At 37.5% G+C, this 26,366-nt stretch overlaps 1 protein-coding gene across 5 annotated transcripts; it reads left to right on the top strand.

Annotated features, from left to right (window-relative positions):
* Position 1: 1 nt before the first annotated feature.
* LOC143351814 (C-Maf-inducing protein) lies at positions 2 to 26,329 on the top strand. Of its 5 annotated transcripts, XM_076783775.1 has the most exons (12): positions 2 to 407; positions 8,274 to 9,304; positions 10,694 to 11,002; positions 11,396 to 12,773; positions 12,978 to 13,530; positions 15,689 to 15,874; positions 16,902 to 17,491; positions 17,698 to 17,787; positions 17,888 to 18,140; positions 18,286 to 18,543; positions 18,686 to 18,986; positions 20,814 to 26,329. In XM_076783775.1, the coding sequence occupies exons 4-12, from the start codon at positions 12,073 to 12,075 to the stop codon at positions 20,936 to 20,938; spliced, it is 3,057 nt and encodes a 1,018-aa protein (XP_076639890.1). In that variant the 5' UTR covers positions 2 to 407; positions 8,274 to 9,304; positions 10,694 to 11,002; positions 11,396 to 12,072; the 3' UTR covers positions 20,939 to 26,329. The 5 variants fall into 5 exon arrangements, with proteins under 5 accessions (XP_076639890.1, XP_076639893.1, XP_076639894.1 ...); XM_076783778.1 differs by lacking the exon at positions 8,274 to 9,304; XM_076783776.1 differs by lacking the exon at positions 2 to 407 and having other exon boundaries at positions 8,224 to 9,304; positions 10,694 to 11,009.
* The last annotated feature ends 37 nt before the right edge of the window (positions 26,330 to 26,366 follow it).

A 26,366-nucleotide genomic window follows, 5' to 3' on the forward strand; every position in this document is an offset into this window, starting at 1 on the left:
GAACTTGTACGCTCTTATTATCGAGTATGTCAGTCGTGGCCGCGGTGCGAACGCGTGCGGTTCTCTTCGCGAAGACTCCGCGCAGCGTTAAAAAATTCGCTCGAAAATGATAGTGTCGTCCAGTATTATTTTTGTTCGGTGAATTATTCTGTGATGTGTGCGTTATTCTACGAAATTACACTCGAAAATACTAAAAAACAAAAAACTATGGTTTTTTAATCTGAAGCAATAATTATGCAACGTTAACATTATTTTTTACCGCGAATTTGTGCGTGTCTATTTAGGCTGAAATGTGTCTTTGCATTTGGATGCCAAGAATTGTTAATTATGCTATTTTTTGAATAAATGAGAGATTATTAAACTTGGAAAATAATTTCAAGCTGGCTTCCTTAAGACGGAATTCGCAGGTAACAGCTCTAAAGATAACTGACATTTATGAATTTTTTTTTCACTATCCGTTAATTAGGATTGAATTTTTTTTTGAAGTTACAAGGAGGTAACTTTAAATTGCAGAAAATAATTTTTTTATGACGATTCTTTTTATTCTTTACTCGTTTTATTATTTAGTCGATTATTCCTTTCGTTATCCTGGTCGCCATTTTGGAGAATGGCGCGTTTAAAAAGTGTTTGATGAAGGTTCCAGATTGGTTTACTATTTGATGTTTCGTACTTTGATACACTAAACTAAAATAAAGATTTTTAGATCTAAATTTCAAGAGATTAGTTTTAAAATATTCTGTATTTTATTTACGAGAAAAACGAATCAATTTTCGGAACCTGTTGCACGAGAGTCCCCTCGTAATCGAACTTCTAGAAAGTGGGAACAACTAATAAAAGAAAGATAACGTTAAATTAATTTAACAAACATTATAAGACATTCGTTCAAATTGAAGTGTAAAAAATAGAAATATTCAATAACACAATACCCATTGTTTTACAGAATATCTATTAACAGCAATCTTATTTACAATTTTACAAACTGTTGTTGTAAACGATTTTAAAATACATGACAAGTTTGAAGTGCCTGTCACCGGGGATTGCGACGCTAGTTTTCCATATTTAAAATATTTAATAATTCAATAGTGTACCCGTTGTTTTACAGAATTTTTAATGACACATTGTAAGTTTGAAGTCACCGTGTTAACGGGCGAAAAAATAATATTTTTGAGAACACGGGTTTTAACAACAAATACTTTAACAATCGGAATCCATGCCGTCCAACAATTTCAAATGCTTTATTTTAAGCGACGCCGATTGCGACGAAAGCGTTGGACGATTACAGGCCGATTTAAATAGCAATATTTTCATTTCAAACGAGTCTGAGAAGGAAAATAACGATAATACGAAACAACAATGGGATGTTCTCTGTAATATTACGTCACACAGCAGGGAAAAGCGATAGCATTGTCGATCGTTTGTCATTTCTCCCTACTTTTGCAAACTATCGTTTTACGTGCACTGGTGAACGTTGATCGAGATAAGGACGAAATTAAAACGTCTAAATTCAATTGGAACGTCCATTTGCTTCTTTTTTTCCTAACGTACCGTTAAGTTTCTTTAAAATCCTCGAGTAAAATATTTCCTTAATGTAACATTTGTTGTGGTATTTACTTCTACGTAAGTTCAATTCAGATTTATTTTCCAATTAACACATTGACTGGCATGGTGGTCACCGGTGACCTGGGCTTTAAACATATAACGTGTCTTTGAAACGCTTGCAATAAGTGAACATTGATACTTGTAAATTTGTTAATAATATCATTGATATTGGGAATACACGGTTAAATCACCGAGTATTTTTACCTATTGCGGTATAATTTGAACTAACGTCGAGTCCAAATGAAAATTGATGTGGCAATTGACGTGTTAATGGTCGAATACGTCGAATTAGAGAATCATGTTTCGCATTACGACAGAAAACGAAATGAAAAGTTGAATCATGATAGGAAAAACCTGTTTCCCGGCGTTAATGACTGGCTCCTCGTAGTCACGTGTATTTTTTTTCTATTGCATCGGCCGCAGCCCCCATTCTGCTTTCGTGCGCGTATTACGTTATCCTAAGTTTACGATCAAGGCAAAGGCGATAGATGGGGGCGGAGCATTTACGTTCGTTTCCGTTACGTAGAGACCACGCAGTTTTGCAAATATGAGCCACATTTGACGTAATGCGGATACAGTCGCCCCGAAAAGTAAATTTACTCGCCAGGAAAATCAGTTTTTGTCACATTAAAGCGACACGAATCATTGTACAAATAAAAGAAAACTTCGACAAATCGATCCGAAGCTGTATCATTAAGCGCCACGAGATTACCTCGATGCTGCTTATTATTTGCAATAATTTTATACAATGTTAATGATTTAATTACGTTCGTACGTATAACGTCCCTTTCGCGAATGTTTATGATGATCTCGTTATGATGGATTTAGTTAAGATACGAACATATACAAGGTGTTCGCCAACCCTGGGAAAAATTTTAATGAGGGGTTCTAGAGGCCAAAATAAGACGAAAATCAAAAATACCAATTTGTTGATGGAGGCTTTGTTAAAAAGTTATTAACGTTTAAAGTTTTATTCGTACTGAATTTTTTTCTCGAAAGTGGATAGGATTTCGAGGGTATGTTTATTCACGAAATATGATTGTAATTGTCCCCCGCAACCGAAAATAATTTTTCCAAAACGATTTGAAATTTTTGAATTTCGCCAAAAAATTTAGGCATCTTCTCGAATTTTTTTCTAGAAAGTGGGTAAAATTTCGAAGGTATGTGTAATGACAAAAAATGAATGTAATTGACCCCTGCAACTGAAAATAATTTTTCCAGAACGATTTGAAATTTTTGAATTTCGCCAAAAAATTTAGGCATCTTCTCGAATTTTTTTCTAGAAAGTGGGTAAGATTTCGAGGGTATGTGTAATGACAAAAAATGAATGTAATTGACCCCTGCAACTGAAAATAATTTTTCCAAAACGATTTGAAATTTTTGAATTTCGCCAAAACATTTAGGCATCTTCTCGAATTTTTTTCTAGAAAGTGGGTAAGATTTCGAAGGTATGTTTAATGACAAAAAATGAATGTAATTGACCCCTGCAACTGAAAATAATTTTTCCAAAACGATTTGAAATTTTTGAATTTCGCCAAAAAATTTAGGCATCTTCTCGAATTTTTTTCTAGAAAGTGGGTAAGATTTCGAGGGTATGTGTAATGACAAAAAATGAATGTAATTGACCCCTGCAACTGAAAATAATTTTTCCAGAACGATTTGAAATTTTTGAATTTCGCCAAAAAATTTAGGCATCTTCTCGAATTTTTTTCTAGAAAGTGGGTAAAATTTCGAAGGTATGTGTAATGACAAAAAATGATTGTAATTGACCCCTGCAACTGAAAATAATTTTTCCAAAACGATTTGAAATTTTTGAATTTCGCCAAAAAATTTAGGCATCTTCTCGAATTTTTTTCTAGAAAGTGGGTAAGATTTCGAAGGTATGTGTAATGATAAAAAATGATTGTAATTGACTCCTGCAACTGAAAATAATTTTTCCAAAACGATTTGAAATTTTTGAATTTCGCCAAAAAATTTAGGCATCTTCTCGAAGTTTTTTCTATAAAGTGGATAGGATTTCGGGGGTATGTGTAATGACAAAAAATGATTGTAATTGATCCCTGCAACTGAAAATAATTTTTCCAGAACGATTTGAAATTTTTGAATTTCGCCAAAAAATTTAGGCATCTTCTCGAATTTTTTTCTAGAAAGTGGGTAAGATTTCGAGGGTATGTGTAATGACAAAAAATGAATGTGATTGACCCCTGCAACTGAAAATAATTTTTCCAGAACGATTTGAAATTTTTGAATTTCGCCAAAAAATTTAGGCATATTCTCGAATTTTTTTCTAGAAAGTGGGTAAGATTTCGAGGGTATGTGTAATGACAAAAAATGATTGTAATTGACCCCTGCAACTGAAAATAATTTTTCCAAAACGATTTGAAACTTTTTTTTCCCGTCGAAAAATTTCACACCTTCTCGAAGTTTTTTCTATAAAGTGGATAGGATTTCGGGGGTATGTGTAATGACCATAAATGATTGTAATTGACCCCCACAACCGAAAATAATTTTTCCAGAACGATTTGAAATTTTTAAATTTAATTGTTAATAACTTTTTAACGAAGCCTCAGTCAAGAAATTGATATTCTTGATTTTCGTCTTATTTTGGCCTCTAGAATCCCCCATTAAAATTTTTCCCAGGGTTGACAGAACACCTGGCATTTACAATGTGTAAAACTTCGTCTTTTCGTGACTCAATGTAAATAAATGTTATTTTTATTTCTAGCGAATTTATACGACCTTGAATAAAGCTTACTAAAAATAACTCGATTTGTTGTTTAAATTTTTTCTTACACTACCAATTGCTTCTCAGAGACACGTCAGTTTTTAGTTTGTTGTACGTTAAATTTTGTATGTAACCGCTGTATTTTCCGAGGCGACTGTATACAACAGTCAGCTGCATCGTACGACCCCGATACACGCGAAGCCGTCACGAGGTTGCGGTGTCAACGATTCGAAATGTCGAGGAAGCGTTAACCGCGTGATTGAGCAGAGTTTGCGGTTGCTTCGAGCCGATATGACCGAGCGATACTCGCGACCCGAATCGTACTTTTCAGGCGACGGAACGCCGAGCGAAACGATACCGTCGGACCCCGTAGATCGCCTCTAGTGATTTAGTCACCTAGAAATCGCGAAGAGCAGTTAACAGTGGAACGTCGATAAACCAATAACAGTGATATTTGTTTTCACGACGGGGAAAGAGGAACAGCGATATACGGTTTTAGTCACGTTTACTTTCTTTTTTATATTTGTTTTTTCGTTCGACAGTTTATTTTCGAACGACCCGGCTGTCGCAACGCGCGCGCCCTTTGTATAATAGAAGCAATCGGGCGTCGATCGATTTCGAAACGGTGCCAGAATTTTTTTAACGCTAGACTTACGAATTTATTTATTGTTTACGATTTCGTTGAATCTACACTTTTATCAAATTCAACGTATATCGTTAACGAATAATATTTATTAGCTCTCGTAACTTTAATTTGTGGAGTTCCGTACATCTATTAATTTTGTAAAGAGCGTCGTATCGTTTCATTACGCGATTCGCGTAATATTCCGGAGCGTTTCATACGAGAACTATGCATCGAATTATGTAATAGAATTAGGTTAACCGAAGCTTGAGATTTGTTTGGAGGCAGTATGGATATTCGGAAGAAGAGGAAGATGTGTTTCTTTTGAAAGTAGGTCAATCGTGTCGGTGATTATACATAAATACTTTTGTGTTTGGATCGACCACAAAAATATTTTGCCATTCTAACGTATAATTTTCCATCAACACGACCATTGATACACCAGTTTTCTCTGTATAGGGATATTCTTGACAGTGTTGCACATTATAACGAATAAAAATATTTGTCAGTTCAATGGAGAATCTGTTATTTTGTAATATTTCTAATGTCAGTGACATTCTTACAAAATTACAAACGTTTTAAAGGCACATTGTAGGTTTGAAGCCCTGGTGGCCAGTGACCACCATGACAGTCGACGTGTAAACGCGTTTGAAAACATTTGGAGAACCCTTAACCGGTCGGTTTATGCGGGAAAACGTCAATATGTAAAATAGGCCAATTGTGCCATTGGACAGGGCTGGACAAATTCAATCACAAACAACAAACATGAGTAAAATATCAAGTATCTTTTCAGTTAGATCGTCGACTGTTAGGAAGAATGATTTATCGTTGGAAAACATCTTTAGTATTTCCCCGAGGGAGTCGTCGACTACGTCGTTCGATCATTATCTTATCAATATCTACATTTTGCTTACATCATAGTGTTAATTTTATTCAGAAGGAATTAAAAATAGAAAACGATTCCTCGGGCAAACATAAGGTGAGCAGGTTATGAGAAAATCACCGTCCATTCTACGTATTTTCTGTAATATCGTTGAATTATTTCGTCGACCATATACAAAGGGTATTTCAGATATTTTCTACTAAAGGGCAATGTTAAAAATCGTCCATTGTCTTTGCTACGAGCGAAAAATTCTTTCCTAGTTGTATAGCTTCTTGCAAAAAAATGATCAGAAGCGCTTTAGGCCGTTTTAAACCAGAAGAAAGAAATACTTTTCAAATTATGAATGTAAATATTCGTTAAAAAACTAAATCAAGTATAAAATATAACCGTTAAAATTGAACTCTGACAACAGAATCGAAGCGTCAGCTTGTAATAGAAAACCAAGAATACTTTTTACATTAAAAGATTTTAGTAAGTAACTTTTATATGCAGAGTGTTCGGCCACCCCTGGGAAAAATTTTAATAGAGGATTCTAGAGGCCAAAATAAGACGAAAACCAAGAATACCAATTTGTTGATGGAGGCTTCGTTACAAAGTTATTAACAATTAAATTCAAAAATTTCAAATCGTTTTGGAAAAATTATTTTCGGTTGGGGGGTTCAATTACAATTATTTTTGGTCAATACACATACCTTCGAAATCCTATCCACTATCGAGAAAAAAATTCGATAAGTGCTGAAAATTTTGGGTGAAAAAAAAGACTTACGAATCGTCTTGGAAAAATTATTTTTAGTTGCAGGGGTCAATTGCAAGCATTTTTGGTCAACAGACATACCCCCGAAATCCTACCCACTTTCTAGAAAAAAATTCGAGAAGATGTGAAATTTTTCGACGGGGAAAAAAAATTTCAAATGGTTGTAGAAAAATTATTTTCGGTTGCGGGGGTCAATTACAATCATTTTTGGTGAATAGACATACCCCCGAAATCTTGCGCATTTTCGAGAGAAAAATTCAGTACGAGTAAAACTTTAAACGTTAATAACTTTTTAACTAAGCCTCAATTAACAAATTGGTATTCTTGATTTTCGTCTTATTTTGGCCTCTAGAATCCCCCATTAAAATTGTTCCCAGGTGTGGCCAAAGAGCCTATATACAAAGGTTATCTCAGATATTTTGTGCTAAAGGGCAATGTTAAAAATCGTCCATTGCCTTTGCTAGGAACGAAAAATATTGACCTAGGTAGCTCCTTGCAAAAAAATGATCAGAACCGCTTTAGGCCGTTTTAAAACAGAAGAAATACTTTACAAATTATGAATGTAAATATTCGTTAAAAAACTGAATCAAGTATACAATATAACCGTTAAAATTGAACTCTGACAACAGAATCGAAGCGTCAGCTTGTAATAGAAAACCAAGAATACTTTTTACATTAAAAGATTTTAGTAAGTAACTTTTACATACAGGGTGTTCGGCCACCCCTGGGAAAAATTTTAATAGAGGATTCTAGAGGCCAAAATAAGACGAAAATCAAGAATACCAATTTGTTGATGGAGGCTTCGTTAAAAAGTTATTAACAATTAAATTCAAAAATTTCAAATCGTTTTGGAAAAATTATTTTCGGTTGGGGGGTTCAATTACAATTATTTTTGGTCAATACACATACCTTCGAAATCCTATCCACTATCGAGAAAAAAATTCGATAAGTGCTGAAAATTTTGGGTGAAAAAAAAGACTTACGAATCGTCTTGGAAAAATTATTTTTAGTTGCAGGGGTCAATTGCAAGCATTTTTGGTCAATAGACATACCCCCGAAATCCTACCCACTTTCTAGAAAAAAATTCGAGAAGATGTGAAATTTTTCGACGGGGAAAAAAAATTTCAAATGGTTGTAGAAAAATTATTTTCGGTTGCGGGGGTCAATTACAATCATTTTTGGTGAATAGACATACCCTCGAAATCTTGCACGTTTTCGAGAAAAAAATTCAGTACGGGCAGAACTTTAAACGTTAATAACTTTTTAACTAAGCCTCAATTAACAAATTGGTATTCTTGATTTTCGTCTTATTTTGACCTCTAGAATCCCCCATTAAAATTGTTCCCAGGTGTGGCCGAACACTCTATATACAAAGGTTATCTCAGATATTTTGTGCTAAAGGGCAATGTTAAAAATCGTCCATTGCCTTTGCTAGGAACGAAAAATATTGTCCTAGGTAGCTCCTTGCAAAAAAATGATCAGAACCGCTTTAGGCCGTTTTAAAACAGAAGAAATACTTTACAAATTATGAATGTAAATATTCGTTAAAAAACTGAATCAAGTATGCAATATAATCGTTAAAATAGAACTCTGACAACAGAATCGAAACGTCAGCTAGTAATAGAAAATCCAGAATTCTTTTTACATTAAAAGATTTTCGCAAGTAACTTTTATGTATAAAAATTAACAGATTCGTCGATGCCCTGGTAGCGACAGAAGCGCGATAATTCCAAGCAGGCTCGCGACTAGTCATTGATCGGCCCGCGAGACGCCGAGCGCCGCGACGCCCTCTCCTCTTCTTAACCCCAACGTCCCCACCTGCTTGTTCACAATCGTGTCAGACATTTAAGCGTCACGTCGGAAACACGCCTCCCTCTTTCTCTCACTCTCTCCGTTTCCCTCTTTCTTTCTCTTTCCTTTGCTCTTTCTGTTCGTCGTTCATCGACTCGGGCATCGCGACGAATTCTCGACTGCCATCGAGCCCGTGGAAACCGCCGCAGAGCGTCGAAATTTTCGACGTCGTTCGTCGTCGTCGCGGATCGTCGTTTCGGAAGAAGCGTCGCGCCGTGGTAACGTCGGTTTCACGTTATTCGACGCGGCCGAGAGAGTGACGATCGAAAACCGAGGCGTAGACGGGACCAGTGCGCGAGTTTCGTGCGAAAATGTGCCGCGATCCGTTGCAACGCGTCAAGAAAAAATCGCCCAACGATGTTTGACCTTTTTCGTGGCATGACCCGAGTGTAAAAGGTTTCTCGAAACGTTCGACGTTGTTTCCTGGTGTTCGCCGAGTCGCTTTGTGTTGAATGGGGGAGGCGGTGAACGACCGTTTCTAGGTCGAAGCTCGATTGACTTGTTTCCGAGAGATTCTAGGGTACGACGATTGAAATCGGGACGTCGAGTCACGTATTTAGGACGATTTTCTCCAATTCCCAAGCGTCGAATCGCGAAGGGAACCGAGAAAAATTGGGTCATTGGGATACGCCAGCGAACACCGTCGTCGAACGGAGAAAAGTGCTACGGTAGAATCGAAAGTTTCTCGAGTTTGGAAGGGAACTGAACACCGAACCAACAACGGGAGGATGTTCCGTTTTCGAAATCCGTTTGCGTTCGTGTTGTAACTGCCTAACGACAAGAGGACATCCTCGAAGAGCATGATACTACCGATTAATAGATCGTCAGGGAGTTCTGCGTGCGATGGACGCGGTTTCCGACCGAGCGAAGGTTTTTTAAACATCGATTTTGCTTCTTGTTGTGCTGCTCGCGGGGGATTGAAAAACGTTGTAATATCGATTTCGGTTCTCAAAACAGTCACGAAGAACCGAAATAGTGTTATAACTAGTGACTTCGAATCACGTTGCACGTGTACCGATTAGGCTGACAATTTTAATTATATTCACTTTTTAAAAACAAGAAAATTGTTCATGTTATACATGTTAATTCTGATTGTATATTTTTGTTACAATTTAGACACGACGTTAATTAAGTTTCCAGTCGCGACGATAATAATAATTTTAAGAAAATAAACGTTCCACGGTAACCTGAGTGGGTGGCATAACTAAAACTACTTAATTTGTACAATACTCTTGTTTTTTTACTGTTTTTATAACATAGAATATTATTGGACGATTTTGGACTGGATACGATAAAAATGCCTTTAAAAGTTACACATCGTATCTTCGTCAATTTCAGAATGTCGAATGTTAAATTAAATTTAAAAGTTATAATATCGTTTTGGTTCTTAGTAACTGTTGCAATAAAAACTAGAGGTGTCCAAGTACTTGAAAATAAAAGCTGAGTAAAACTTATTATACAGGGTGTTTGGCCACCCCTGGGAAAAATTTTAATGGGGGATTCTAGAGGCCAAAATAAGACGAAAATCAAGGATACCAATTTGTTGATGGAGGCTTCGTAAAAAGTTATTAACGTTTAAAGTTCCGCTCATACTGAATTTTTTTCTCGAAAACGCGCAAGATTTCGGGGGTATGTCTATTCACCAAAAATGATTGTAATTGACACCTGAAACCGAAAATAATTTTTCCCAAACGATTTGAAATTTTTCAATTTCGCCAAAACATTTAGGCATCTTCTCGAATTTTTTTCTGGAAAGTGCGTAGGATTTCGAGTGTATGTGTAATGACCAAAAATGATTGTAATTGACCCCCGCAACCGAAAATAATTTTTCCAGAACGATTTGAATTTGAGAATGAAGATTTATTTTGGTCTCTAGAATCCCCTAATAAAATTTTTCCCAGGGGTGGCCGAACACCCTGTATCTTGATAATAAATTTCCCTTTGAAAAGATTTGGATAAGCTTGCATAAAGCCAAGAATCATTCATAATTGATATAAACAGTTGAACAGATTGAATTTTCCCGAGTTTGGTGAAGTATTCAAACCGCTTGGATAATCAAGCACTTGGTTTGGTTTGAATCACAAATACTTTAAATATTCAAGTATTCGGACAGCTTTAGCTAAAACCGATATTGAACAGTTTGAAACAGTTATTTTCCAAACCTTTTCAATCCCTGGTTCGTTGAATTGCTTTGTGCGGTGAACGACCGTTTCTAGGTCGAACGAGATTCGCAGAAGCTTAATCGACTTGCTTCTAAAGATTCTAGGAACGTCGATTAAAATCGAGACACTGGGACACGTATTTAGGACCAATTGCCTCTCAAATTCTGTCGCGTCGAATCAAGAAAGGGACAGAGGAAATTGGGTCACTGTACCACGGTGAACACAGTCGTCAAACCGAGAAAACTATCACGCTAATCAGAAATTTCTCGAACGCGAAGAAATTGAACCACCATCGGTGTTCTGTCTTCCATAGAGACGAAGACATCCTCGAGGAACATGATTCTAACGATTGGGAAGTCGTCAAGGATTTCTAAGCGCGATGGATGCGGTTTCGAAGCGACTAAAGGTTTAACGTTAGAATTGCCGACGATCGACATCTACCTACGCGTATAAGGGAGACCGATGACGGTCATTCACGAACGATCATTCAGAAAAATGTAACGCGTGCTCTAAATAGACCTTATAGGTATCAAAGATGTATTAAGTGTATCGCTACCATGGGGGACTATTTTGAAAAATAAAATATAATAATTAGTTATCTGATTCGCCTGTGTCTTTTAATTACTGTAGTTCAGAAATGATTTTCAGCGTGAACCACTGTATACCTAAAATTTGTGTTAATATTTGCTATGTATTTTGAGATATTTACAGTGTTACAACCGTCATCAGTCTCCCCCATGCGTCGTAATTTATTATAAAGCATGTTCCACGCAAATTAACGGTGCAATAAATTTTTCAGGTCATCGACAACCAATGCAAATTCAGTGCTGACGGAAACATCAGGAACATCGTTGACGAATAAATTAAAAATCAGTGGACTCAAAATGAAACTTACGCGGAACACCGGACCCTTTAATTAGGACTTCTGCCGTGTCGATCGTTTCCCTTCGAATCGAGAAAGGGAACTGACGAAACTGGACGACCAATCGAAGTACTACGCAAATAAAAAGTCAAAACATTCTCGAGAGAATCACCTTTGGAAGGATGTTCTGCTTCCAAAGACCGCCTCCGCGCGCGTCCCGCATGCTGGCGTCGCCATTGTCGTCCAGCATGACAAAGGCACCTTCGAGGAGCATGATTCGACCGATCACCGAGACTTCAGGGAGATCCAAGTGCGATATACGTGTTTTCGAAGCGACTAAAGATTCCTCGATCATCGATGCTCCCTCCTATCGTTCGTCGGATAATTTCGGTGCAGTGAACGACCGTTTCTAAATCGAACTAGATTCGCAGAACGACTAAAATCGATACGTCGAGCCACGTATTATATCCAAGACAATTTCCATCGGCGTCGACGTCGTTGCTTTCCCCCGAAACTCTGTCGCGTCGAGAAAGGGAACGGTTAAAATCGGTCTCACGGGGAAAGGTGTTACGTGAATTAGAAGCAGGAAAGATAATCGAACCGTCGTCCTGAGAATGTTCTGCTTCCAAAGTCCGTTTGCACGCGCGTCCCGCGTGTTGGCGTCGCCATTGTCGTCCAGCAAGACGAAGACGTCCTCGATGAGCATGATCCTACCGATAAACAAGTCCTCGGGAAGCTCCAAGTGCGACAGACGCGGATCCGAGGCGGCCAGCGAAAGTTCCTGCTCGTCCATCAGATACATCGACCAGGATCCATCGTTCTCCGACTGCAGTAGCACGGACACTCTTCCCGACATCAAAGCGGACTACTTGGACCCGGACACTCTGTCCCCGGGGCCCGATTCGTCGCCAGTCCGCACCGCGAACGGAATGGACGAGGCCAGCGACGAGAAGCAACTGCTGGACGACGAGGATCGAAACGGCTCGCGGTCTTACAGCAACCGGCGTTGCAAGAAGCTTCTTCTTCGGCTCCGATCGACCGAATCCACGAACTCCTGCGACAAGGAGTCCTCCCTTCTCTCGGCGTCCCCGTCCCCGGGGAGCAATTCGATCGGAATCGAGTCGCCCGGGTCATCCGTGGGCGGCCACGACGATTACGAGACCGGGAGCACTACGACCCTGTTCACCAAGTCCTCCCCGTCGGTCCTGATCGACGCCATCGAACCGGAGGAGAACTTGAGGAGCTGCCGCGCGATCGCCGCGTCGGAGAACGATATTCCGTCTCTGCAAAATGGATTCGGCCAGGGATTGAAAAGGTGTTAAAAATAATCGTTAACACTATGCCGTCCGCGCGTCTAATCTAGATTCTTTCACGTCGCGCCGGTAGAACTGACTTACATCATTTTTGCATGGCACCAACATGGAGCCACCGGACGCCATAGTGTTAATTGTCGTTTTACAGGGTGTCGTAATCGTTTTGGGAATCAGAACGGATAACAGTATTCGATCTCCGATTTCAGCGAGTCGGAGAAGGAGACGGAAACGGAAACCGAAGAAGGATCCTCGCTGCCTTTAAGTCCCGCGGGCCCTACGACCGCCCTCTCCTCGTCCACGGTGCCCTATTACAACTTCCTGTGCGTAAACGGGGGGGCCATGCGCCAGGAAATGACCAGCACCAGCTCCCCCCAATTGTCTTCGGGTATCAATCCTAGATCCAGCGACGAATCGCCCTCGACGGACGTACGAAGTTCCTTCGTGGGCGAGAAAGGCTCCAGGTTAGATACTTTGAAGCCCGAAAGCCTGGACGCGACGTTCTGCTTGCCAGCGGCGAGATCTTGCCCGAATTTGGAAAGACAGAGTGCCGGGTGTTCGCCCACCAGCGGCTCCTCGAGTTCCAGTCCCAGTTCGGGCCCCATCGGACCCAGATTCAAGCCCATAGAGGAAGGGGACATTCAAGTGTGCTTCTTGAACCACACGAAAACTTTGGTCAGAAAAATACTGTCCAGCAAGTTCCTGAGACGATGGGAGACCCACCATCTTTATCTCAACGACACCTGCATTTCTTCGAAAACTGTAAGTTCTATCGGGCTTCTGGAGACATGGACCCGTGTAAATTCGATCGACTGTCCCAATCTTATCTCAACTATATCGTATTACGTATACTGACTAAATTTTTACTGACGTGACTCAACATTAAATAACTTTACTATTTAATGTACCCATCCTCGACATCGATAGTAATTTTTTGAGTCATAGTAATATGTCATATAGTGTAGACGCATTATCACGAACTTTTACCCTAATTGTAGATGCTTTCAAACTTGGACTGTTTCGTTCGTCGATCAATTAGCTTCAATTTGTTGACATTAGCGTGCATTCTATTTCTACTGGCGAACAATATGTAACCAGGTCGGGACGAATCGTTATACCTGGTGGTCACAAAAAGGAAAGGGGGAAAAAGAATGAATCGAGCAGTCTTTTGCACGATGTGAACGTAATCTGAAGCTGTCGGCAAGACACATTCAGGGTCGGCTTTGACGCAAGTGAAACACACGCGCACGCACAGCCACACTTCCCTTTTGTCTGTTTTCGTGCACGTACACGTGTATGTACGTGCGTCGAGCCGGACTCGACACTGTGCATTTCGTTCCAGCCAGTCCTCATGTCGATTACAGCTCGACATGGAATTTTCTAACTCCTATTTTGATAATAAACTTTAATAATTTCAACGCCTCGAGCAACTTTGTATCTCTCCAATACGAATTGTGAAAGCACCACCGAATAGAAATATCGCGTGACTCCAAAGTCGTCAACTTCCACGCTTCTTTTCTACAGGGTGTTCGGCCACCACTGGGAAAAATTTTAATGGGAGATTCTAGAGGCCAAAATAGGACGAAAATCAAGAATATCAATTTCTTGACTGAGGCTTCGTTAAAAAGTTATTAACAATTAAATTCAAAAATTTCAAATCATTCTGAAAAAATTATTTTCAGTTGCGGGGGTCAATTACAATCATTTTTGGTGAATACACATACCCTCGAAATCCTACCCACTTTCGAGAAAAAAAATCGGGTAGGTGCCTAAATTTCTCGGCGAAAAAAAAATTTCAAATCGTTCTAAAAAAATTATTTCTAGATTTTGGGGTCAAATACAATCACTTTTGGTGAATAGACGTACCCCCGAAATCCAACGCACTTTCGAGAAAAGAATTCAGGAAGGTTGACTTTTTCGACAAAATTAAAAAATTCCAAATCGTTCTAAAAAAATTATAGTTAATTACGGGGGTCAATTACAAGCATTTTTGGTGAATAGACATACCCCTGATATCCTACCCATATTCAAGAAAAAAATTCAGTACGGACGAAACTTTAAACGTTAATAACTTTTTAACGAAGCCTCCATCAACAAATTGGTACTCTTGATTTTCGTCTTATTTTGGTCTCTAGAATCCCGTATTAAAATTTTTCCCAGGAGTGGCCAAACACCCTGTATAGTGAGAATAGTAATTCGCGTAATTTCGAACAGAATGTGGCCTTCCACCTCGCTGTTGAAAACGCTTTTTTTTTGCATGTGGCTTCGTTATCGCGGTTTATTTTCCTCCTTACTATCAAACTACGTCACGCCACGAAGATTATACGTTTCTAGCATAATTACGAATTTTGATAACGTTTAAAAATACGCTTCCGCTTAAAAATTATTTATATAAAAAGTATTTTCAAAGTTCTCCGGTTTCAATTTTTCGATCATTCTCGCAATTCATACTTCGAACTCCACTGGTGCCGTTAATTTTTTTCGATTTTTAAAAATCGTGCCACAAAATTGAATCTATATTGCTGGTCGTTTATGGTAATGAAAATTCTCGGAATACAAAGAATTAAATGGGAAGGATTGAAAACATCGGAGTAGAGAACTTTTAATTTAACTCGCAATTATTCAAATGCATGCAGCTGTGACGCGAGGCAAAAATGAAAAACCTTTTGAATTGCAAACTGCTTCGAAGAAAGAGATCGAATTAATTTTTTCGTTCTACGAACTCTGTTCAATTTTAATATTTCTCGAAACGACGATTATCGAAGACCGGCTGAATCAGACTTTATACGAGATTTGAATTTATGAGTAATTGGCAAGAAACGTTGTTGAGGTAAATGTACCAATAACAGGCCAGCTTAAGACATCATTGACGTTGATGATCGTTAGCGGATAATTAACGTAGGAAAATTATCTATTTCAGCCCACGGGATTTTTTCAACAGCCAATACCGTACAACAATATGTCGGACATTCGAAAGTACGCTGTTGCTAGATGGGATCCAACGTACAAGAATTGCCTCAGCATTGTTTTGCCGGACAGTTCTCTTCTTCTCCAAGCTAACAACGCTTACACGAGGGACCAATGGTATCATTCGATACTATGGAAGGTAAATCATTTCGAACCATGCAATTTTTTCCTCCCATTTTTACTCTTTTGTTTCGCAAATTTCAAGTTTGATTTCTTAAGAGCTTTCTTCAATTTTAATAATACAGAACTTCCATTTTCGTATAGAAGCCCAAAAAGAAAAATAACGGAATAAAATAATAAAAATGTTCCACTACGTAAAAAGAGTTGTAATTGTCGTTGATAATAATAACTTTAACGCTCGGTGCGACTTACGTGTCCTAAGTGCAACATTAACAGTATTATCGAGCTACATTATGCAAAGAGGTAACCACGTGCTCGAACTAGATACATAAATGTTAAAATATGTTACTTTTCGACGTAATATTTAAATAATGTGTAAAGAATTATCTTGACGTTGTAGCTCAATTATTGCACGTTGATTATGCAATTATTATTGAAAAACTTTTAAATGCGTACGACCAACACAGTTTACACATTTCAAAGTTTTCCCAGTAGTAATTATATAATTAGTTTGCAACAATTGAAACAACGACGTAATTTCTTACTTATTATGTAAGTGTTACGTCATAAAGCAATATACAGGGTGATTCGTAAATAAGTGTCCACTCAAATTCAACATTTTGCAAATCAAATTCACCCTGTGAATCGAAATCAAATTGTCCAATGACTATTGTTTTCATGTCAGCAGATAACTGTTAAACTGACAGTGAACATCTGTTGAAAGCAAAAATGAAAAGCTAGCGAACCATATTGCACGTTCAGTTGTATTGCATTGACCGAAGAAGTGCCCACAATAACCGAGAAACTTATAAAATCGTGTGCAATTGAAATCACGGCAGCGCCATTTTCTAACAATATCGTGGCTCATTGAATTAAAGATTTAGTTGATATCTCGGTTGTATAATTGCTATATCTCGCAAATAGACGAATCGACATAACATAATTACGGTTATAACATCATTTATAACTGTTTCAAAGACCGAAACCGATATCATAGCTGTACTCGACCCCTGGGTCTCAACCTTTTCTGGTTTTCTGATCCTCAGAGGAGTATTTTCAAGTACCAGCACCTGGTATCATTAAACACGCGTGAAGAGGTGGTGGTGAAAGAGCTAAAATCGATGGTGGATTTTGCTCTGTGGACGTCGCTCCAAGACGAAAGGGTCACCGCGGCACCGTTAGAAGCCGTGGCGAAGCTTCTCGAGGACTCGACGGTCGAGGAATCGGACGAAAAGTCGGAGAAAATGGCCGACGAGGCGTTTCAAAATCGAAACGATCGAAAACACTGGGCGGAGACTGCCCTTTCGGTGGTGTCTCCTCTTCTTGACAAAGTTGCTCTCCCGGCCTGTCTCGCGAGAGTCCTCGCCAAGCTGGCTCAACAGCATCCAAGATCGTCCTTAGTTTCTGCCGTTAGTCCAGCCATCACCAGATGCTTGAAGCACACGGTCGACTTTGGAAAGTCTCCGAATATGAGGAAACTCCTTCAGGTATTCGTGGCCGCCCTGTATACGAGTGAGAACGGCGAACAGGCGATCAGAAACTATATTGCGTCCGTTCATGGGCCCGGAAGCGATTGTCCTCATCCCAGAGTCCTTCCTAATCTGGTCTCCGTCTGCGTTGCAGCGATTTTTCACAGGTGAGTTCTTACAGGCGTATCGCCATATCTACACCTTGCTTCTGTTTGCATTTTTCCAAGTTGCTTTCAACCATTGGGCTGGGATTCCATTTCTGATGGTCGTTCTACGTGTTCTACGTGTTCCCTATCCCTTGTATCAAAATCACCAGTCTTAAACTGTTGAAACGTCTTCTTCAAGATTGCAATTATTAGTCTAATGATTACAGGTTCGAAATGGCCCGGCGTTCCATACCAGCACACGAGGAATCGTCGATTTTACCACCGTTGAATTGCTACTTGTTGGTTCTGAATGTGGCGTAAGTATCGTGATACACTAATTATTTGTGTATTATAATTTACAAATGGAACGTAAACGCAAGATAGTTTAGGAATGAACATAAAAATGTTATTCCTCAGATCTGAATATACTGACTGGCGACCGGGCTTGGGCGCTCTGTTGCAACCAGTACCGTTTCCAGAGGAAGCTTTAGTTATGAAAGAGGTCCAACAGACGATATTAATGTGCGTGATAAAGCGTTTAGCAAAAGATACAAGGTGTATCGTTCATCGCGTTCTGCTTCCAGTCAGGGAACCACGACCTGGTTGGATCCACATCGCTGTGCCATCCAGCCCAGCTTGTCCCGATCAGGGCGAATTGTTCGGTGAAATGGTACGAATTTACTCGTTATTAACATCTTATCGTTTCTTTCGTGAAACCTAACTGCATAATTTTCTAATTTTTTACCCTACGCTTTTTCGTAATATGACTAACTATCCTTTGTTGTTGATATCGAACTTTTGTTGCTAACGATCAGCTAACAACCCTGTTGGCGTGTTGCTGTCGACGGAAAAGGTTTATCAACTCGCTGATGAAACAGGCGCGAGACGATTGTGTACTTCTGGCGGTCAGAGGCTGCGACGCCGCGCAGGAGGTTCTCTGTCTGATGTTAGAATGGCATTTGCTACCGAACGAGGAATCGCGACTACAAATAGTCAACGCGCTCGAGTCGACAGAGTCGGGCAAAAATCGTTACGTTGCTCTTTGCCAGAGACAAAGAAACTTACAAGAACTGGTAAGTAAACTATAAGACTCTATAGAACTGTATAGATAACCATAAAAAAAGAAATTTGATATAACTGGCCATAAATGTGGTCTTACTTGTATCTCGAACGACGTCAAAAGAGTTTTTTCAAAATGTTTCTTGTTTGAAACAGCAACAGAAAGGTGGGCCCAGGAAACTGACGTTGCCAGTACGCGCGACAGATGCAGATGTTGCTCTTCTCTTGGGTGGAAGAGCTCTTGGCAACCTTGAATGCCTTAGTTTGGCCTTCACGTCCGTAACTTCAGCTTGTGCCGAACAACTCATCAAATTACCAGCCCTGAGATATCTAAACTTGTGGGCCACACAGTTCGGCGATGCAGGTCTGCAAATGATCAGCGAACATTTGCAGAAACTGCAAGTTTTAAATCTTTGCGAGACTCCAGTTTCAGATAAAGGAATCTCCACCTTGACCTGTAAGTATTTTGTCATTTTCTTTGATCCATGAATACATACAAGTTTATTACTTAGTTAATAGGTTTTGCAATTCAAACTAACTCTTTCACAGATCAAATTCACCTTATGGATGAATCAAAAAGTAAAGTAGAGTAAAAGTACCTAATATTGCCTATGTTCCTAATACGATCACTCGTAATTCTTATGTGATTTTATCAGATTTACAGGGAGTAGTATAATTTATAACAAGTATTTTTTATTTATAATAAATCACCGTACAGTGTACGAATATGAGTGGGAGTAACTATGTAAGTTAAGAACAGAAGTATTGTGTTGAAATCTTATGATAGAATTGAGTAAAACCATATTTTTATATAAAACTCTATTTTAATCAACCGATTCTTAATCGTTGGGAAATGAAACAAGGAAAGGAGACATCAATAACCGTTCGATAAATCCCAATGAAAAACAATCGTTTATTAATAAAAGAAAATATGCGTCGTACCACCGCCGTTTCCCGCGAGCGAACAGTCCTACACGTTAAGAGCAATCTAGGAGAAATAACGAGCCTCATCCACTGTCCGCTAATTTTAAGATAAAATTGTCGACACTCAATTTCTATCATTCGCACTTTCCGTTCATACACACTTATTCACTTTTCATACCGGCAAAAGAAGAAGGAAATAAGGCACGCACTGAGTTTCGCGAATGTTCGCGCCGATACGACTCACGCGCCATCGTTCTTTTTTCTTCAACCGACGAAACACTGATTTAGCGCGAAAAGCTATTCCATTCAAATACTATCGACACAGACGAGGTATACGAGTAGACCTTACATCCTAAAGAGAGCTCATAAATACCTATAAAACAGTATTAAACAACATTTCCGTAGTGTCAAACAAATTTATTAAAAATTAAAAACGAACTTTTAAGAAAAATCGACAGGGGGTAGGTGCTGAAATTTTTCGGCGAAATTAGAAAATTTCAAATCGTTCTAAAAAAATTATTTTTACTTGCAGGGGTCAATTACAATAATTTTTGGTCAATAGACGTACCCCCGAAATCTTACGCATTTTCGAGAAAAAAATTCAAGTAGATACTGAAATTTTTTGGCGAAATTGAAAGGTTTCAAATCATTCTGAAAAAATTATTTTCGGTTGCAGGGGTCGATTGCAATCATTTTTGGTCAATAGACATACCCACGAATTCCTGCCCACTTTCGAGAAAAAAATTCGAATAGACGTTGAAATTTTTTGGCGAAATTGAAAAGTTTCAAATCATTCTGAAAAAATTATTTTCGGTTGCAGGGGTCGATTGCAATCGTTTTTGGTCATTACACATACCCCCGAAATCCTACTCACTTTCGAGAAAAAAATTCGAATAGACGTTGAAATTTTTTGGCGAAATTGAAAAGTTTCAAATCATTCTGAAAAAATTATTTTCGGTTGCAGGGGTCGATTGCAATCATTTTTGGTGAATAGACATACCCACAAATTCCTGCCCATTTTCGAGAAAAAAATTCCTAACCGAAAATCAAATTGGGTGCCTAAATTTTTCGACGAAAAAAAAAAGTTTCAAATCATTCTGAAAAAAATATTTTCGGTTGTGGAGGCCAATTACAATCATTTTTCGTGGATACACATACCCCCGAAATCTTACGCATTTTCGAGAAAAAAATTCTTTACCGAAAATATGATATGTATACCTCGTTTGTGCTGTTGGGTTAAATACTCTATTTCCGAAAATGTAGATCTCAGACAGCGATGTTAGTAATAATGTCATGTAAAAATACTCACTATTTAATAAGTAGTTCGATAAATATAAAATATCGGTGTTCTCGTTTGCAGCGTTGACAAACCTGAGGAAGTTAAACTTAAACAGCACGAAACTGTCCGTTCAGACGTTCGAGTCTTTGAAAAAATGTCTGCCAGCGTTGCAAGAGTTCGACGTGAGATACACGGAGGCTTGGTGACCAGAACTTTTACCTCGCGCGAAACCAAGTAATTCCAATAGTACTACTAGCATCAAAGGAAAAAGACAACATCAAAGTGATTAGGATAAATCGAAGGAAACGTTTTATCGTGATCGGTGAAAGATTCTTTTTTTTTTTAATCGTCGTGTATATGTGCTATTCGATCGGCAATGAAAGTTACTTGGATGTAAATAATAGACGCGTTATTTGTGGGATCGGAAACGTCTCTCGAAAAAATGAAGCCGCTGAAAGCTGAAGCGGTGTAAGTCGAAGAAGTTAATTTCTGGATAATGAAGAATGAATTGGAAGTTATGTAAGTTACAGTAATATCGAAAATAATTATATTTCTCTTTTGTAAACCACTTGTTAAGTTTTAATTTAAAATAATAATTGTATTCCCCCCGAAAATGAAGGTACACTATCATTCTATTCAATTTTCTTTTGATTTATATCATTTTTGTATTGAACCTTTCCTTTTTGAAAGGTAATTATGATATAGGTTTTGCAATCCAAATTTAACATCTTGTAAATCAAATTGGCAAATGACTGACTTGCATCATTTTTGCTTTCAACGACTCAATTATCAATGAAGAGGAATAGCAGAGTAAAAAAGTATCAATATGTTTGACTGTAAAAATGAGTTTGTGTTCAAAATTGCATTTCCCTTGTTTCGCGAATTTATGATCAATGTTAGAAATGATTAAAAACGTGACTAGGACCACGATAAAAGCCTGAAAAAGGAAGATTTACTGAAAGATGCAATCGCTAAACTTCCAAGAAACAAACTGCCTAAGAAACTTTATGGTTTGAAGAAGTGAAGCAGTAAAGACACGGTTCGAAGACACGTGTAGAATTTACAATAGTCAAGAGAAGGAATTTGTGGTGTCTCTATAAGTACTTGATCTATACAAGAATGAGTGAAAATATATTGAGTTTGTTTCAGTGGCACAGGGACTTGCTTCTGTTGGTTTGTGGGACACTGCAAATAATTAATAAGTAAATAATGCTGCTTGATGAAACGTATAAGATAAAGGTTTCATTATAACAGTAGACATCCTTTTACACAGGGTGTTCATTTGACAACTTTAAATCCAAACATTTCTTTTTGGCATAAATGTTAAATACAAAAATTCCTTAATTTCGAAGGGGGAAATATATCTTATTTATTTTTTATTTGTTGAATGCTCGATAGGAAATTTTTGTGTTTAACATTTTTCCCAAAAATGTGTTGTTTTCAAGGTATTTGGATTTAAAGTTTTCAAGTGAATATATTGTGTTCGTAAAAGAAGGGAAAACATAAAGTAAGGAAACGTAGTTTGTGTTATTTACTACAGCCACTAGGGGCGCCACCCATCAGGCTGTGGTACGTAACTATCGCCAAGATTTTTCAGACATTTCCAGTAATCTGATGAAAAAATGTATCCATTATAACGGGAATTAGAATCGATTGCTTAGACGACGAATACATATTCACCATTGATCGGTACTTGTTATTAGAACTAGCTGAAAAATCATGGCGACAGTCGCATCAGGTTAGTATAGAATAGCAATTCTTAACAATTTCCCTTATTCCGATACAAACAAGAAAGTCCAATAATACTTACTTGCACATAATATTCTGTGCTTGACACCTGGCAAAGTTTTTGTTAACACACCAGCCACCATTATCCGACTTTGACAATATGACAATATGATGTACACTCATACACAAAAGTGTTTTTGAACATTCATAAATATTCAAACGTTCAACTAAGGAAGTATGTTAAACCGAAACATTTAATACGATATGATACATATAATAAGAATTAAATGTATATTGTATAAGAGTTGAATTATTTTCTAATTTCACTTATGTAGGCTTAGAACCGATATCTTTGTTATATGTATTATATCGAATACTTCAGTTTAACATACATAATTCATCAATTGAATGTTACAAACGTAAGCGTTCGAATATTTGCGTGGATGAGTGTACTTTGTCAACATCTCGAACGAAGTGGGTATTCGATGTCAATATGTTCGGTGTGATCACGCCATTTTTATAGCACTCTGATCGTCAATATGAATTGCGATGAGCCTTCGAGGAGTACCAACAATAATAAGACTCTTCTTAAATGAATTGCTTCTTTACAAGCATCAGACGCTGCCATGTTCTCCGTTTCCGACGAGGATGAACAGTTTTCTGCTTACGATTTTTCCACGAGATAGGACCTTGGGTCAATTCAAAAACATACCCAGTATATGACTTCCTATCGAGCAAATCTCCCCAATTAGTATTCATCGTATTTCCTGTTCAAAATGGAGGAAAAATGTTTTTTAGATCGATGGAGATCGTAAAACGACAATTTTAAATTGTTCGTCAACGTTTCCGTAAAATCTATGACATACAATACGAGTTTTCCTTTATAATATTACGAATAAATGTTAGTTTCATTTTGTCTGTCGCTTCATAGTCTTGATTCGTTTTTATTCCACGTTCATTAACTCTATAAGGGAAAAGTTCCCATTTGGGGACGTCGATTTTAGACGATTTTTAAAACAAAGAATTATTATATAATTGTAGATTAAAGATAGAAAAATTTTTCTCAAATAAGACAGTATAATTTTCATATAATAATTTCGATTATTACTCAAGTTATTGCATGTTCTCTGCAGATTATCATTTCGAGTGGCTTCCATATTTACAAAATGGATCGATGAATCTTCTTAAAATTTCACATACATATCAAATAGAATTTCCTTTATCGCGTAAACCAAAATTATGTTCTCGTTAAGATTTCTAGGTGGCGTCGATATTTGGCTCAAAAATTCAATTCCAATAAGTTGTAATGGGCAGTGTCTTCATGTATTCCTGTCTTTAAATACTATAGTCGGATTTAAAACTTTGCACCTGTCTTTCCAAAATCCTTGGGTCACTCTCAAAGGATAATATGCTCTCCTTGTTAATTAATAACAAACATCGAGAAGTAATTTTTAAAGTGATTATAATCTCTTCCAATACTCCCGCATCGATTGATTTTCGATTATAGATCGTTAGAAGTTTCTTATACAGGGTGTTCAGCCAACCCTGGGAAAAATTCTAATGGGAGATTCTAGACGCCAAAGTAGGACGAAAATCAAGAATACCAATTTGTTGATGGAGGCTTCGTTAAAAAGTTATTATCATTTAAAGTTTTACTCGTATTGAATTTTTTTCTCGAAAATGTGCAGGATTTCGGGGTTATGTCTGTTCACCAAAAATGATTGTAATTGACCCCCGCAACAGAAAATAATTTTTTTAGAACGATTTGAGAAATTTTTTTTTTATCATAAAATTTCACACCTTCTCGAATTTTTTTTTCGAAAGTGCGTAGGATTTCGGGGGTATGTGTAATGACAAAAAATGATTGTAATTGACCCCTGCAATTGAAAATAATTTTTCCAGAACGATTTGAAATTTTTGAATTTAATTGTTAATAACTTTTTAACGAAGCTTCAGTCAAGAAATTGGTATTCTTGATTTTCGTCTTATTTTGGCCTCTAGAATCTCCCATTAAAATAATTCGTTTTAAACATTACATCCCAAATCTTTAGATATTCGTTTTAGGGGCTTCCCGGAAACTTTTTCCGAAAATTAGGTCCCATAATTGTATCCTGTTAGAGATCCTAGTTTCGTACTTCTCGTTTTTTTCTATTTGTCTATTTCTGACATAGGTACACTAATTACTATCGGTACGAGGTTTATGCCTGCAATGAAAGGCTTCTTGATGATTTAACGATCAAGGAAACGCTAACTATTCCACATATAACAGTTGTGTGGAACAGTCTGCAGATCCAAAGTGTGCATTATTCCAGTTTCGATGATCTAGATTTGTGAAATCGATCATTCTGTGCCCCAAAATGAACCAGAATATCAAAAATGGAAGATTGCACGAATGGAAGATGTCCCTGGGCCCATAACCAGTCGGTTCGTGGGGCATTAAAGATAGTAATATGTAAATAATGTTGCTCGATGGAACATGCAAGATAAAGATTTTATTATAATGGGTAGATCGTCCTTGTATATACATAAGAAAAAGGGAGGAACGTAAAGTAAGGAAGCATAGTTAATGTTATTTACTACAGCCGCTAGTGACGCCACCTACATACATTAATCAAATCGATATGTAATAATAATTCTTAACAGCTTCAGAACACGTATCTAGACCAGGACTTGAAAATTGTTATAATATGAGTTTAGGTTCTTGAAATTGTTTTGAAGAACTTTTATTCAGAACATTCGACAAAATATCAAATCTAAGCCATGTGTTAATATTATAAAATAGAAGAATGAAAAAACTAAGATAAAAGATTAAGCTTGTTATTTTTTTTTTAACTCAATCTTCCTACGTTTTGAATCGAAACTTATATAGAATTTAAAAAATAGCTAAATAGTTAATCTAAAATTTAGATTCTTTATAACAGTTATTCGGAATAGAAGTTCTTCGTAACAATTTCGAGCAGAACTTTTATAGTAGAACTATTTGAAACAATTATCTTCGAAACCTTTCCAAGCCTTGATCTAGACATATTTTATCGAATGCAAGTCCCCAAGTGCCTTGCCTTTTTCGTAAATCTTTAATTGTAGAGTTTCGTGTCTTCGAGATCGATACAAAATTTACACTGATCAGGTGTAACCGGACCTTTAATTTATCAGACGTTGTTTTTTGATATTTTAATTTCTTCGAACATTGTTGATTTCAGCACTTAATGAAGGGCCCGTTATTTCGACGGGCTTGATAATTCTAGCGTTGACCAAATTTAGTCTGGTTATGATTTCTTTGGTTTATCCGACATTTAAAGAAAAAGATAAGAATGTTAATATTTCGTCAAATGTGATCTACATAGTTAAGTATACGTAGTTTTATAAAGGGAACAGAAGTATGTATTTAATTGAAAGTTACTTTAATTGTGCGAATATCAAAAGGATACTTAATAGAATTAAGTGAAAGAAATTAACGAGTACGTTTTACTCGAAACGCTTTAAGTTCCATTGGTGAGTAAAATAAACATCGACTCGTTTATTAGAATATTCTGTCGATACAAAATGACACTTGATAAAATATCCTGTTCTGAAACGAAAATTCCAACTATTTATTACATTATCGTTAAGTGCTATAATATAATACTTCGACGTGATAATTGTCGATAAAGGAATCGTTGCTGGGAACGATATACAGTTACGAGCGAAAGTTAATAGCCGCATGGAACTTCCTAGCGTTTTTATTAATCTTATTTCCGCCAGGGATCGTGTTTTTTTTTAGAAAAATTCGTGTTTCTCGAAAACCAATAGTATTTAGGGCAATTCTGGGAACTCTGCTAGCGCCATCTAGTGGATCTTGCAAGTCAAAATTCGTTTCGAAGCGTTACAAGCTGTTTTTTTTTATTAAATGCGAACGAAGTTAGGCAA

The sequence above is a fragment of the Colletes latitarsis genome, chromosome 2 (assembly GCF_051014445.1).
Source record: "Colletes latitarsis isolate SP2378_abdomen chromosome 2, iyColLati1, whole genome shotgun sequence".
Taxonomy (NCBI): domain Eukaryota; kingdom Metazoa; phylum Arthropoda; class Insecta; order Hymenoptera; family Colletidae; genus Colletes; species Colletes latitarsis.